The sequence below is a fragment of the Condylostylus longicornis genome, unplaced genomic scaffold (genome assembly GCF_029603195.1).
Source record: "Condylostylus longicornis isolate FDR11 unplaced genomic scaffold, ASM2960319v2 ptg000017l, whole genome shotgun sequence".
NCBI classification, from domain to species: domain Eukaryota; kingdom Metazoa; phylum Arthropoda; class Insecta; order Diptera; family Dolichopodidae; genus Condylostylus; species Condylostylus longicornis.
In genome coordinates, this window is record NW_026577986.1 from 991,129 (window position 1) to 1,003,809 (window position 12,681).

A 12,681-nucleotide genomic window follows, 5' to 3' on the forward strand; every position below is an offset into this window, starting at 1 on the left:
ATACACATTCATATATTTGTTTAGTTCAACATTCATACATACCCACATTCAATGTTAAAATTAAAAGCAAAAAAGAAAAACAGAAAATATTATTCGTAAAATCATAAATAGAATTGAGTATTTTTAAAAATAAAGCGAACAAGCTATAGAGTTATTTTGTAAAAATATACTGTATGCATGAAGGTACATGTATAGAATGCTAGTATATAATGTAGACAAAGATCAAAGAAATAAAATTGTTAGAGCGAGTAATTGTGTATTTCTGATTTTTATGTATGTGTTAATGTATATGTTCAAATATAAATGGAGAATTTGTAAAGTTAAAAGGATAGTTAGTTTTATAGTCATCTGAATAGAGAACTTATCACTTTTGGATTTTCTATGCGATTTTATAATATGCATATTATACTTATATAATAATAAAATTGAATAACCTTTATTCTGTATGTATACACAATAATAATATATATAACCATGAACTTTTTCACATATATTTTCATGTTGAACACAAAACGCATAAACATTGTTTTGTTGACCATTTTGGTTTCCTATACCTTGAACTTGTCTGGCAGAAGAGTTTCTTCTTTATAAATTACTATAAATTACGTTTCATTTACTAAAATCAATCTTCTATATGTGCCAAATCAAAATTACTCCATACATAGGGCTTAAAAATTTTTTTTGAATTTTGTAATATCTGGATTGTTTTTCGCCAATTCTACAAGTTTTTAAAATTGAGTTATGTTATTTTTTTTTTAAATGAAATATTTTATATTAATTATAAAGATTATTTTTAATTCTCAACCATATTTCCAGCTTTTAAATTTAACTAACTCAATAACATTATTTAAAATTTTTGTCACTACTTCCACACTTGTCGGAATTTATAATACCAAACTTCCTCATTTGCCAGATTTCTATATCGTCTAATTTCAACTCAACTCATTTTAATTTTAAAAAATTTTTACTCTTTTTTTTCTCTTTTATGTATGTTATGATTACGATATATAAGGGGAGAACACGTCTTTGATGACTAAAAATTATAATGTTTCTCCATTGTATATATATATGTACATATATATATTATATATATATACATGTATTAATTTAATTATGTATTAAAAGTAGTATACTAGTATACATATATTATGAAAACTGTACAATAAAGTAATTAATATTTTTATTATTTATTTTTCTCTGTCTTTTTAGATATTTTTTCTTCTTGTGTTGTTCTTCACGCAAAATTAATTCGCTAAAAAAGGAAAACATTATATAATAGAAAATTCATAACATTACAAAACATAATAATAAACACAACAATATAATAATTAAAAAAAAATAAAAAAAAAACTATTAAATGAAAAAAAATTTAAAGTTATAAATAAAATGTCCTGATATTTTCCTTGTGAACAAAAAAAAATTATTTTATTTTTTAACTTCTTCCTCTTCAATAAATACTATACAAAAGTATTAAACCACAAGACGATTTTAAAATTAAATAAAATGTAGTTAAAAAATATGAAAAAGAAATTTTATTTAAAGTTTCGCACAAAGAAAATCAATACGAATACACGTATAAAAATTGTACATATATAAAATAAAATTTAAAAAAATCTGGATAGTGAATTGTAAATAAATATTTAAAATATAAAATAATTATTTTTTGAGTGCCAAGATAATTACTTTACAAAAAAAAAAAAAGAAAATTTTAATTTAATAAAAACAGAATAAACGGCGCATTTAAATAAGAAAACCAAATTTATTTATATAAAATTTTATTATGTTAACAGATACTAGAAATGGGCAAGAGTATATAAAAGGATAAATACAACCGAATCTAAATAAAATTGAAAACGCACTTACCATATATTCAAAAAAGGAAAACGAAATTACATTCAAAATTCTAAAGAAAATCTAAATATTTTTTTTTAAATTATTCAATAAAAATAAAAGAAGGGAAAAAATGGGAAACGTATGCAGCTCTGGTCAAAAGAAAAAGGATGGCGATAATACATCTGAAAAATCTGAAGAGTAAGTAAACAAATTTTAATTTTATTTAAATTTTAAAACAAAACTCTAGAAATTATTCATTGCAGCTTCAAATACTTTAAATACTTATATTGTTTATTTTATTTAGCGGTATATTTTTGTATGTCCTTTACTCTCTTTAAGGGGTTAGCCTTAGGAAAAAAATTACTGTAGTTGAAAAGTTTGAATCGGCAGAATAGTACAAAATAATTTTTTGTTAAAATTTACTATATTTAAATGTAACAACAACACAAAAACTTATCAAGTTATCACAGCCAGTTTAAAATATTAATTTCCAGAATCCTATATTAAATTTTTATGTGATTAAAGTAGCGGCTCAATTTACTGTCATACAATTTCAGAAACCCATTTAAACCATTCTTATTACAAAAGCTGGTATTACAGCTAGCGCCTTGAATTGAGTAGAAATAAATGATACTCACTATTCACCAAATTCAAAAACGAAAGTTTATCTAAATATTTTTGGTTTTTTATGATACTGTTTTTATAATTTTAAAAATGTGTTATAATTGGCGCAGCATACCACTACAATTTTTCATATTTAATTTAATGAAGTTATCTGACCATTGGTGCAGTGGTTATGGCACCGGCCCTTTAACCGAAGGGTCTCGGGTTCAAACCCCGGTCAGGTCACTATAAAAATTATATTTAATATTATTATAACTTAATATACAATACTAATAAATATTATACAAGTAATTTTCAAATATTCGTAATATTCGATATTAAAAAACTAAGAAAAATAAACAGTAAATATTAATAACCTCAAATAATTAATATAAATAAAACTACGGCAGGCTAGTCACCTACCTAGTTAAACTCTATGACGCTATGAAACTAGTGCATGAGAAATCATGCACTAGCCCTATGCTCCTTCTAGGAGTGAATAAGGAAAAAAAAAAAAAAAAAAAAAATTTAATGAAGTTAAACTCCTAAAATTATTCCTAAAACAAGTCAAAATCACTTGAATCTACAAGACAGCTTCAAAACATTTTAAATTAACAATATCCCAAAGAATTAAAGCAGTTCTTTTTAAATGTAATCAAAATCCGTTCGATTCCCTTATAATGAAATAACTCATATGATTTCTAACGAATTACTAATTTTTACTCTAATTACTGAATTGATACGGTCAACTCCTTTTAACTCTCATTTCTTACAATACAATATTATGAAAATTAGATAAATAAATAAAAATATTTTATTTCAATATTATATTTCTTTCAATACAAAATTGATTTTTACTCAATTCAGTAGAACAATGCAAATAAAATTAATAAATGAATACAATTAAAGAATTAGTTTTTACTTTGTATATTTATAATCGTTTATTAATTAAAAATGAAAAAAAAGTAAATAGAAATAATTTTTTTCCCTCTTATATATAAAACAATTAATATGAGAATTAATTTTTAACATTGGCTGCGATAGTTTTTCTTTACTTAAAATTTGTTAATTGATTTGACGCAAATCGTCATACTGTGATAAGTGAATATTAACAATAATAATTCTTATTATGAAAATAAATTGTTATATTCATCATTTATATCATTTAGAAGATACATATATAGTCTTTTACGTCAATAGTATAATAGTTAAATAAATTTTTAGTTAATGTTGACTAATGAAAATCAAATTTTATATTAGAAATATTGGTACAATATTGGCTTTTTACATTAGAAAAACTTATGGTAAGCCATTTGTTCTTAATTATGCAAATTGAAGTAAATTTTCTTGAAAATTTTAAAACGCATTTTATGGTAAAAATTAACATGTTATTTAATTGTTTTAATTGTTTAATTAAAAATTTATGTTTAAATCAATTAGTCCTTTATTAAATAACAGAAATTCCATATATATTGTACATTTTATAATACAAGTATTATGGCTTACATTTACAATCTTGTTCTCTAGTTCCCCAATTCTCTTTTTATGTAAATATGATAACATTGCATATCCGCTTATTATTAAATAATCACTCTCCAAATACTTCAACGATAGTAAACAATATTTCAACACATGCATATAGCATTCTCTTTCAATCACATTTTATTATTATTGAATTATGTTGAAATTATCATTCACCAGTTTGCTTGCATTACAGATAATCACCATATTAGTTACTTATAGAAAATAATTTTTATGTTCACCTACTTTTAATAATGATTTCTTTAAGTTATTTTGATTTTCATAATAAAATAAATTTGATATTTTTTTTAACTCAATTATGCTAGACTATAAAAAATAATATGTATTTAAATAATATTCACAAGAAAAATCTCCTTTTTAAAATTATAAAAAAAAAAATTAATTAAAAAATCTTTCGAATTCCTACTTAAAAGGGAAAAATCAACATAACACTATCGATTTCCATAGCAAATATTTTTTTTCTTGCAAAAATTGGATTCTTGAAATTTATACTCATTGCATTAATTCATAACAATATTTTTTAAGATTTTATTTCGTAAATTTTTTTATATTTTATGAAAATTGAACCCACTGATTCAATATTTTTTTCTGTTTCTTAATTTAAGTCATTACTATTACGAACATATTTATGGTAGATTGTAAGCGCAGTTCATAAATGAGCACATTTCATTTTAAAAATATTAATCTTACTTAAGAATAAAAACAAATTTTAAAGCACCTTTAAAAATTTTAAAGGATATTGTATATATGTAGAAGGTAAGAGAAACTCGAAAGAGTAAATTGAACATTTGTACTCGTATACCAGAAGAGCGAACCACCATTTTTAAAGGTTGTTGAATTTCAATTCTATGTATAGGTCGGAAATTTTTGATTTGTAAACGTCATTTCCAATCAAAAGTTTAATCAACTCATAAGATCTATACAAAGGTATATTGCAGTGCATTTTGATACGAGACACCCTGTTTATACTTAAGAGATAAATTAAAGAACATTTTAAATCATTTATAAACATAAAAGTAAAATTAAATTGCCAATGAAAATAATTAAGTCCATTTTAGTCAACAGGGGTTTTCTTTGATAGAAAAAATAGAATTACGTCTAGTTCTCTTTAAATAATTCGAGAACAATAATTTTGATTGTTATATCTCTTAAGTTTAAACTTTATAGACTTTATAGACTTTAAACTTTATAGACTGACAGACTTTAAGACATAATGAAACTGATAAGTGTATTTTTCTACCAATATTTTGAAAATCTGCTTAAAATAGGAAATAACAAGAACTGAATACAAAAATGCATGGAAAACTTTTGAAAGTTGAATACAAAAATATGCGAAAAAATTATTAAAAGTGGCGGCGCGGTGAATGATTTCTAATGTTGCCGACAACTTTTTAATTTTTTAATTTATTCATACTTGTTGTAGCATATGAGTATACTATGTATAATATACATATTCATCTGACATACATGTATACATTTTATATAAAAAATGATTTTATTACAAAATTCTCTCAACACTCTTTTGATCGCATCAAGTAAGTTTTTGTATGATTATAAGAAAATCTAGTTTTCACTTCAGAAAATTGGTTTAATAAATTCGTAAAATATTGTTGTCGTTGTATCCATAAACTGATTTCGTTCATTATTTTCATTATGTTTTTTTGCAAAATATTTTTTGCTTTATGAATTATAAAATATAAAAAATATGTAAGATTTAATGCTGAAAAGAAAACACATTAAGATTATATGCTTATTTTTGTTGACTTAATTTGAATTCATATTTACAAAATATTTTGAAATGCTCTTAAAACTCAAATGTTCATAAGACTTAATAAATAATTAGATCAGAGCTATAATTGATAAAATTTGTATTTTGAGAATATTAAACTTTGTATACCAGGCAGTATAATAAAGTCATAAAATCGTATGTAACAATGATTATGTTTAAGAAATATTTGTATTCTAGTTTGTGGCATTTAAAAGTTATTATGTGGCTCCTTTATAATAATGACACCATAGCTATTCTGATAAAAACTGTAAATTTATACTTAAGTAATAAGAAAATTTTTAATTTTCTTTAAATCATAGTTGTCGTTATTAAAATTCCATTAGGAAAATTTACGACGGTAAATGTAGTAAAGCTCATTAAAATCTTATTAATATTAATTGCACAGAATAATCCAAAATTATTGTTAGAGATACTGAAAATATAAATTTTAAAATATGAAAAAATGCTTGATTCACAATAATTATTATTAAAAAAATTTAATTTTCTCTATTAACTCATCAAATATCTTATTTTTAGTAAGTTTATGTTGGGGCAGAGCGAAACCTTACAAAATCCAACATATGTAAGTGTACCTCGCAAAATCAAATATAAATCACATAACTCTATAAGCGTCGATGTAACAATCAAAAACAAAATGTACAAGAAAACAAAAAATTTGTCATAACAAGAATTTTTTTAAATTTTATGATTGGCTTTTGTACAAAATTTTTAAAACAAGACCAGAAAAATTAACCTTACATCCAAAGATACATGATATATGTACACTCTATATAATTCATATGCATGTATGAATTATATAGAGTGTATTGTGTCTACAACTACGCTACATGGTTTTTCTTTGATCATCTCAGAAAATTTTTTCTTTTATTTTTATTTTTAATGCCTTGTCTCTTTGATTGCACATACACAAATACTTTTGTTTTGTTTTATTATTTTATTAATTTTTAGAAAATTTAAAACATGTGTCAATATATTCAATTAAAATTGAGAAATAATTTTCAATTAAACTTATTAATTCTATAGGATATTTTTTCAACAAAAAGGCTAAAAAACAAGTAGGAATGGTGATGACAATCATAATTTCTGCAAAGCGGTATTCCGTTATAAAGTATAGGGTTTTATGATTGTTGAAATATTTTTATATTCTTAGCGTAATTTAAATTTCTGTATAGTTTGTGTAATGTAATCGAGAAAATAAACTTCATGTAGATATTTTTTTTAGGTATAACAGAACAAATTCCCCGAAATTTGAATATATGATGAACATGCAAAGGTCATCAAATGCCAGCAGTTGTATTCATACTATAATTTTAATATAGGCAAATTTCGATACCTAAGTCTCGAGAGTTTTGAACGATTTGTTTAAAAATTATTAATTTTATATACATACACAGTTTATAATATTTCCCAGAAAACATTTGAATTCAATAATTTTCTAATAAACTGTTTCTTATGGTATTCTAAATGCAAGCCGTATATAGTTAAGGAGTCCTTAAATTTCATAATACAAGCTTCAAGTTTAATCCGACAATGGTTCAAAATTTAACTACAGCATATTTTTCAATTTATATGTAACTATATACTCAAATAATATTTTCTTCGACGTAATAAAATCTGGGACTCGTATTTACATTCAGCACACGTGTGAACATTAGATTCCAATACATTTAATTTGGATACTAAAATTTATGTAAAATTGACATGAAACAGAATAGTATTATGGTCATCAGCCCGAATAAAAAGAATATTACTCAAGCATGAGATGTTCTGCTCATTATTTTCAATCAAAAATAAGAAAATGAACAGAACATCTCATATATATTCAGTATTATGATCTATAAGGAAAACATAATTTTTTATAAATATAGCGATAGAATGGTTATTTATTTAAATAGCAACAAAAATAAATAATTAATGAGGTCTTTACTGTTTATGTCAATTTAAAAGCATTATAATATTAGTAAAATTTTTATTAATTCATCGAATAACAGTATATTACCTTTTAAGTATATCTATAAGACGCTGACTTCAACAGCTATATTTGATAATTTCGGGATATTTTCATGAACATTATCAACACAAAACATAAAATTTGAAACCTGTACCTATAGTACATATTATGCCAAGATCTATATAAAGATTTGAACTGTTTGCTCAAAAATGGTTACTCCGTGTAAATTATTAAGTTTTAAAAAAGCTTCTAAACTCAACACTTTAGGTTTTCAGTTGTGTATTTTTAAAATTTTCAGTTGTTCAATATTACTTACAATAATTATTTCATTCTATTTATATTTGATTAGCATTCTGTCCCTTTTATTCCGAAAATTATTTAAGAAAAAATGTTCAGTATTATCTATGGAATTTTCTCTAATGCTTATTATATTATCACTACTACATATAGCGATTTTACTTATCATACTTTTTCACGGCAATAAATTTTTTGTTTACAAAATTTCTTGCTTGATATACAAATATTTCGATCCTTTTCAAACGAAAAATCTATTTTACGATGTGAGTCACTTAAAATATCCTTATTTCATATTTTATTTGAAAAAAAATAAATATGATGATCACTTGTTAAATGGTTAGTACAATTAAATCTGATATTAAAAAAGAATTTTCATTCATTCATTCATACATGAAAATTTATTTTTATTAATTGTTATTTTTTTCTTGATTTTTTTTATTTTTATGTCAATTGAAATGACATGAAACATAAATTTTTGTTGTTAATTTCAAATTTGCGGGGATACCATTTTAAAACTACATACATATATATACTACATATTTTTTATTATGTACTGTGTACGTATATAAATTTATATATTATAGGCATATATATGTATACATTGTGTATTTATCAAATTCCATGTAATTAAAAATCAAGATCTTACGCAGTTAATTAACAAAATAATACACAAATATACAATATACAATATACAATTTTATATATGTATGTATAGGCATGTATTTGAAGTGTAATATACTTTATGACTTACAAATAATAAAAAGTATATACACATACATTTGTGCATATACAATGTACGTATAATATAAAATATGAAAATAAAAAATTGTAACAAAATTATTTTTTTCTTTTAAATTACTTTGGAAAAATTAAAATTTACAATTAGATTTTTAACAACACAAAAATGTTCAAAAAAATTTATCTTTTATGTTTATTATAATGATAAAGAATTGAAAATATGTGTATATATAGAAATGTACAGATAAGATATAAACATACATGAGGTGGGTACATAATGCTGAGAAAAAAAAAAGTAATCATTAGAGTACTTAATGATATTTTTTTTTTCTCTATATAAGAAATCAAACGTTTTTGATTAATAATTTCTTAAAATCAAATTGTTTTATTGATTAATGATCTTTTATTTTTAAATGATTTATTTAATTTATAATTTATTGCTTCATTAATAAATAATCAATTGACATGATAGATTTATATTGAAAATAAATGGGTTTTATGACTTCTGTTTACAGTGAATAACACTTTGGATTGCGATATAAAGTACTTGTTTTTGATGCTTTTAATTTGATTTGTAAAATAAATTTCTAACATATAGTGCGTGTTTTTAAGATATGTGTAAAAATAATTAAATCAAATAAAAATAAATTTCGAATTTAATAAAATAATCGAATAAAAATTTTTAATTTAATTCAATTTTACAAGGGAAAGTATTTTCAATTACTAAGTAGTTTAAATTCTACTAAATTATTTTCCAAATGGCTAGTTATAATTTTGAAGATTTTACTTAATCTAATTTATATGAAGAGAAATTATAATTTGTATAGTTATTACACAATGCTTGTATACGAGTATGTCACTCTGTATAGTAAAATTACACAAAATGAAATTTCCTTTGTTTTTCTCTTTCAATTATTTTAATAATTTTTTGTTCGATTGGATCAACAACACACATTTTAAAGAGAGTTATTGGGAAAATTTTTTAGTTAATATTAATTACTGGCATGACGATTTCAATGATATAAATAATTTACTTTTTGAAATTGCAACATGTATATTCAAAAAATCGATAATGCAGTTTACAATCTAATTTATTTATAAACATTATTCTCTTACTTACTCAAATATAATAAAGTTACTGCAAATTAATATGAAAGGAAAGTAGTTTATAATTCGCTATTATATACTTTTGATAAAAGTTGATTTGTGTGTTGTACCAATCAGTTCTTAATGTAGTTTCCATACAACTTTAAAAGTTTACTCTATTAAAATAGAGTACGAACAATTTGAATAGCAAAATTTCACTGCATATAATTGCAAGATTACGTTGCTATAAGCAATGTTGCAATTATATGATTCTAATTTGAATAACACAGAATTGAAATAGTCAGCTATATTCTGCAATGCAATAAATAAAAATTGTTTGACCGTATTATGGAAGTAAAGTGTTCAAAATATTTACAGTGCATAAAGTCTAAACTACAATGTATACAAAATTTATTTAAAAACATTTCATTATCAATTAACCTTTGAGCATATCAGACAAAATATTTTTCACAAAAACAACTAATTTTGTTTGTTCTAACATAATAGAATTAGCAATTACTGAAATATTTAAAATATTTTAACCGTGAATTACTTATTAGAATAAAATACAATATACATATTAAAAATCTTCTATATATTATTTTTAAAAACAAAAATAAATTTTATAGGACTAAAAATAGATGCAGTTAAAATGTTATCAATTAAAACAGATGGTTGCATTTTAATATTTTCAATATTAAAATTTGCAACATTTTTCAATTTTTCATAAGTAAATTTATTTTATTTTTCTTTTTCATATTAGTCGATTAGCGTAATCTTATATAAAATTATACAAAAATTTATTTATTGAATTCGCTCATTCAATGATCTTAAAATTATTAATAAGAAAATTTACAATAAATTTACGTAAATGAAAATTTCGTAATGAAACAAAAACAAATATATTTTTTTTTCATCTATAATGTTTATTATTTAATAATAGTAAACAAAGAATATTACAGAATTATATTATGTTGATAACGTATATGTATGTGTGAGTGAATATTGGAGTATTTACGTTATTTGCATTCAAACTTATGAAAAATATCGTAAATTCACGTCAATAATATTATTATACGAATTATAATATTGAAATTGAAAAATAAAAAAAAATATATTTTAAAATTTAATGATTTTAAATTTAATTTTAGCCTTTCATTTTGACCTCTTCTCTTAAAAATCTATTAAAATTTTACAATTGATTTATTTGAAATAAAAAGTTTTTACATTTCTTACGTTGATATTATAAATTTTATTATACATTCTTAAGTGTACGTAATTTAAGAATGAAATTCTTAAGTATATGAGTGCTTTTATGGATTAGTATATATAGATTGCAAGAGATTTTTTGAAACGTTTTGTATTTCTCTAGAGTAATTACATTAATATTTTACAACTAAAAGTATATAAAAGAGAAATTACGAAATTGAACAAGCTAAGAAAGTGTTTCTATATTTCAAAGAAGTTATTAATTACGTTGAATATATTCAACAAAATAGTTCTTGAGAATAAATTTCATTTTAGTAGTTTAAATATTGAATATAAACATTGGCTATAATCTCATTGTTAATAATATGTAAACGTATGTATGAAGGATTTCTTAAAGAGAACGATTTCGGTTTGTTTTCAAACAAATCTTCTTGAATATCAATTTGAATAAGGGCACTTACTTGATGTAGAAATATGAAAGATGTTATGAATTTTTTACTAAATTAATTTGCTTATAATTTGATTGCATGTGAAAATTGAAAAAAATAAATACTGTTCTTAATTAAGGTTTAAGTCTCCATGGAGAATTAATAAATGTTTTATCAAGATTAAATGTTGCACAGCTAATCGAAGGTCTTTAAAATATTAACAAATGCAATTTCATTTGAAGAGATCTAAAAATAAATTCTTTTGATTTGAGTAACCGGGCACAACTTAATTGGAATTTGTTAAAAAATTTACAATTTTAATACGATACTCATTCATTTGTATTTCGTGGTTTATTATTTATTATTGTGAGTATCATTTCACATAATATTTATTAATTAACTGCAAAATTAGAACTTCCAAATTAATGAAGAAACAAAAACTTTTAATTTGATTTTTTTTTAATCTAAAAAATTTTAAAATAAAATGCTTTTTCACTAGATTTTATTAATTGGATTATATTTAAGCAATAATCATGTATGTTATAAATAAGCGATGGATAATTTATAAAATATATAAATTATTAAATGAGCCTTACCTACCTTAAAATTAAAAATATACTTCATTATTTAGTGGTATTATCTTACATACATATACATAATTTGCATTTATTTATAGTTATTCATATTTTATTATATGAACCCGAGATATTCTATAATCGAAAGAAAATTCTAATTTACATGTTATAGATTCAAAGCATATAGAAAATAAAAGACTGCATAAAAACAAAAAAACATTGTTCAATTAAATTTACGCGAGTCAAGCTCAAATAGAGAGGCAGTTCACTTATTTAAAAAATAAGTGAACAATATTTTATACACTATAAAGTATAAACCACATATATTATAATATATACTAATATTTTGTACATTATTCAGTATAATAAAGTAGCAAATATTATTATGTGCACTTATATTCTATATGGATATTGTGTATATATCACAAACTAAAATTTCAATAACCATGGGCAAAATGTATGTATATATAGCTGAAAAAAAAACAAAAATAAAAAGTACGTCAAATGATCGGTCATTAAATATGACAACATTAAACTTTATTGAGACTATTTTTAATCAAGCATATCATAAGTGGAGAAAATATAAAATCAGAAAATATATGTGTAGAATGAAAATGAACGCAACCATAA

General features: G+C 22.2%; 1 protein-coding gene across 1 annotated transcript in view; it reads left to right on the forward strand.

The window, feature by feature from the left end:
• The first annotated feature begins 1,314 nt into the window (after positions 1–1,314).
• LOC129606063 (uncharacterized) overlaps positions 1,315–12,681 on the forward strand; it is a 41,596-nt gene continuing 30,229 nt past the window's right edge. Inside the window, exon 1 of the mRNA XM_055516126.1 lies at positions 1,315–2,031. Within this exon, the coding sequence (XP_055372101.1) occupies positions 1,964–2,031 (68 nt within the window). The 5' untranslated portion in view covers positions 1,315–1,963. The remainder of the gene's footprint in view (positions 2,032–12,681) is intronic.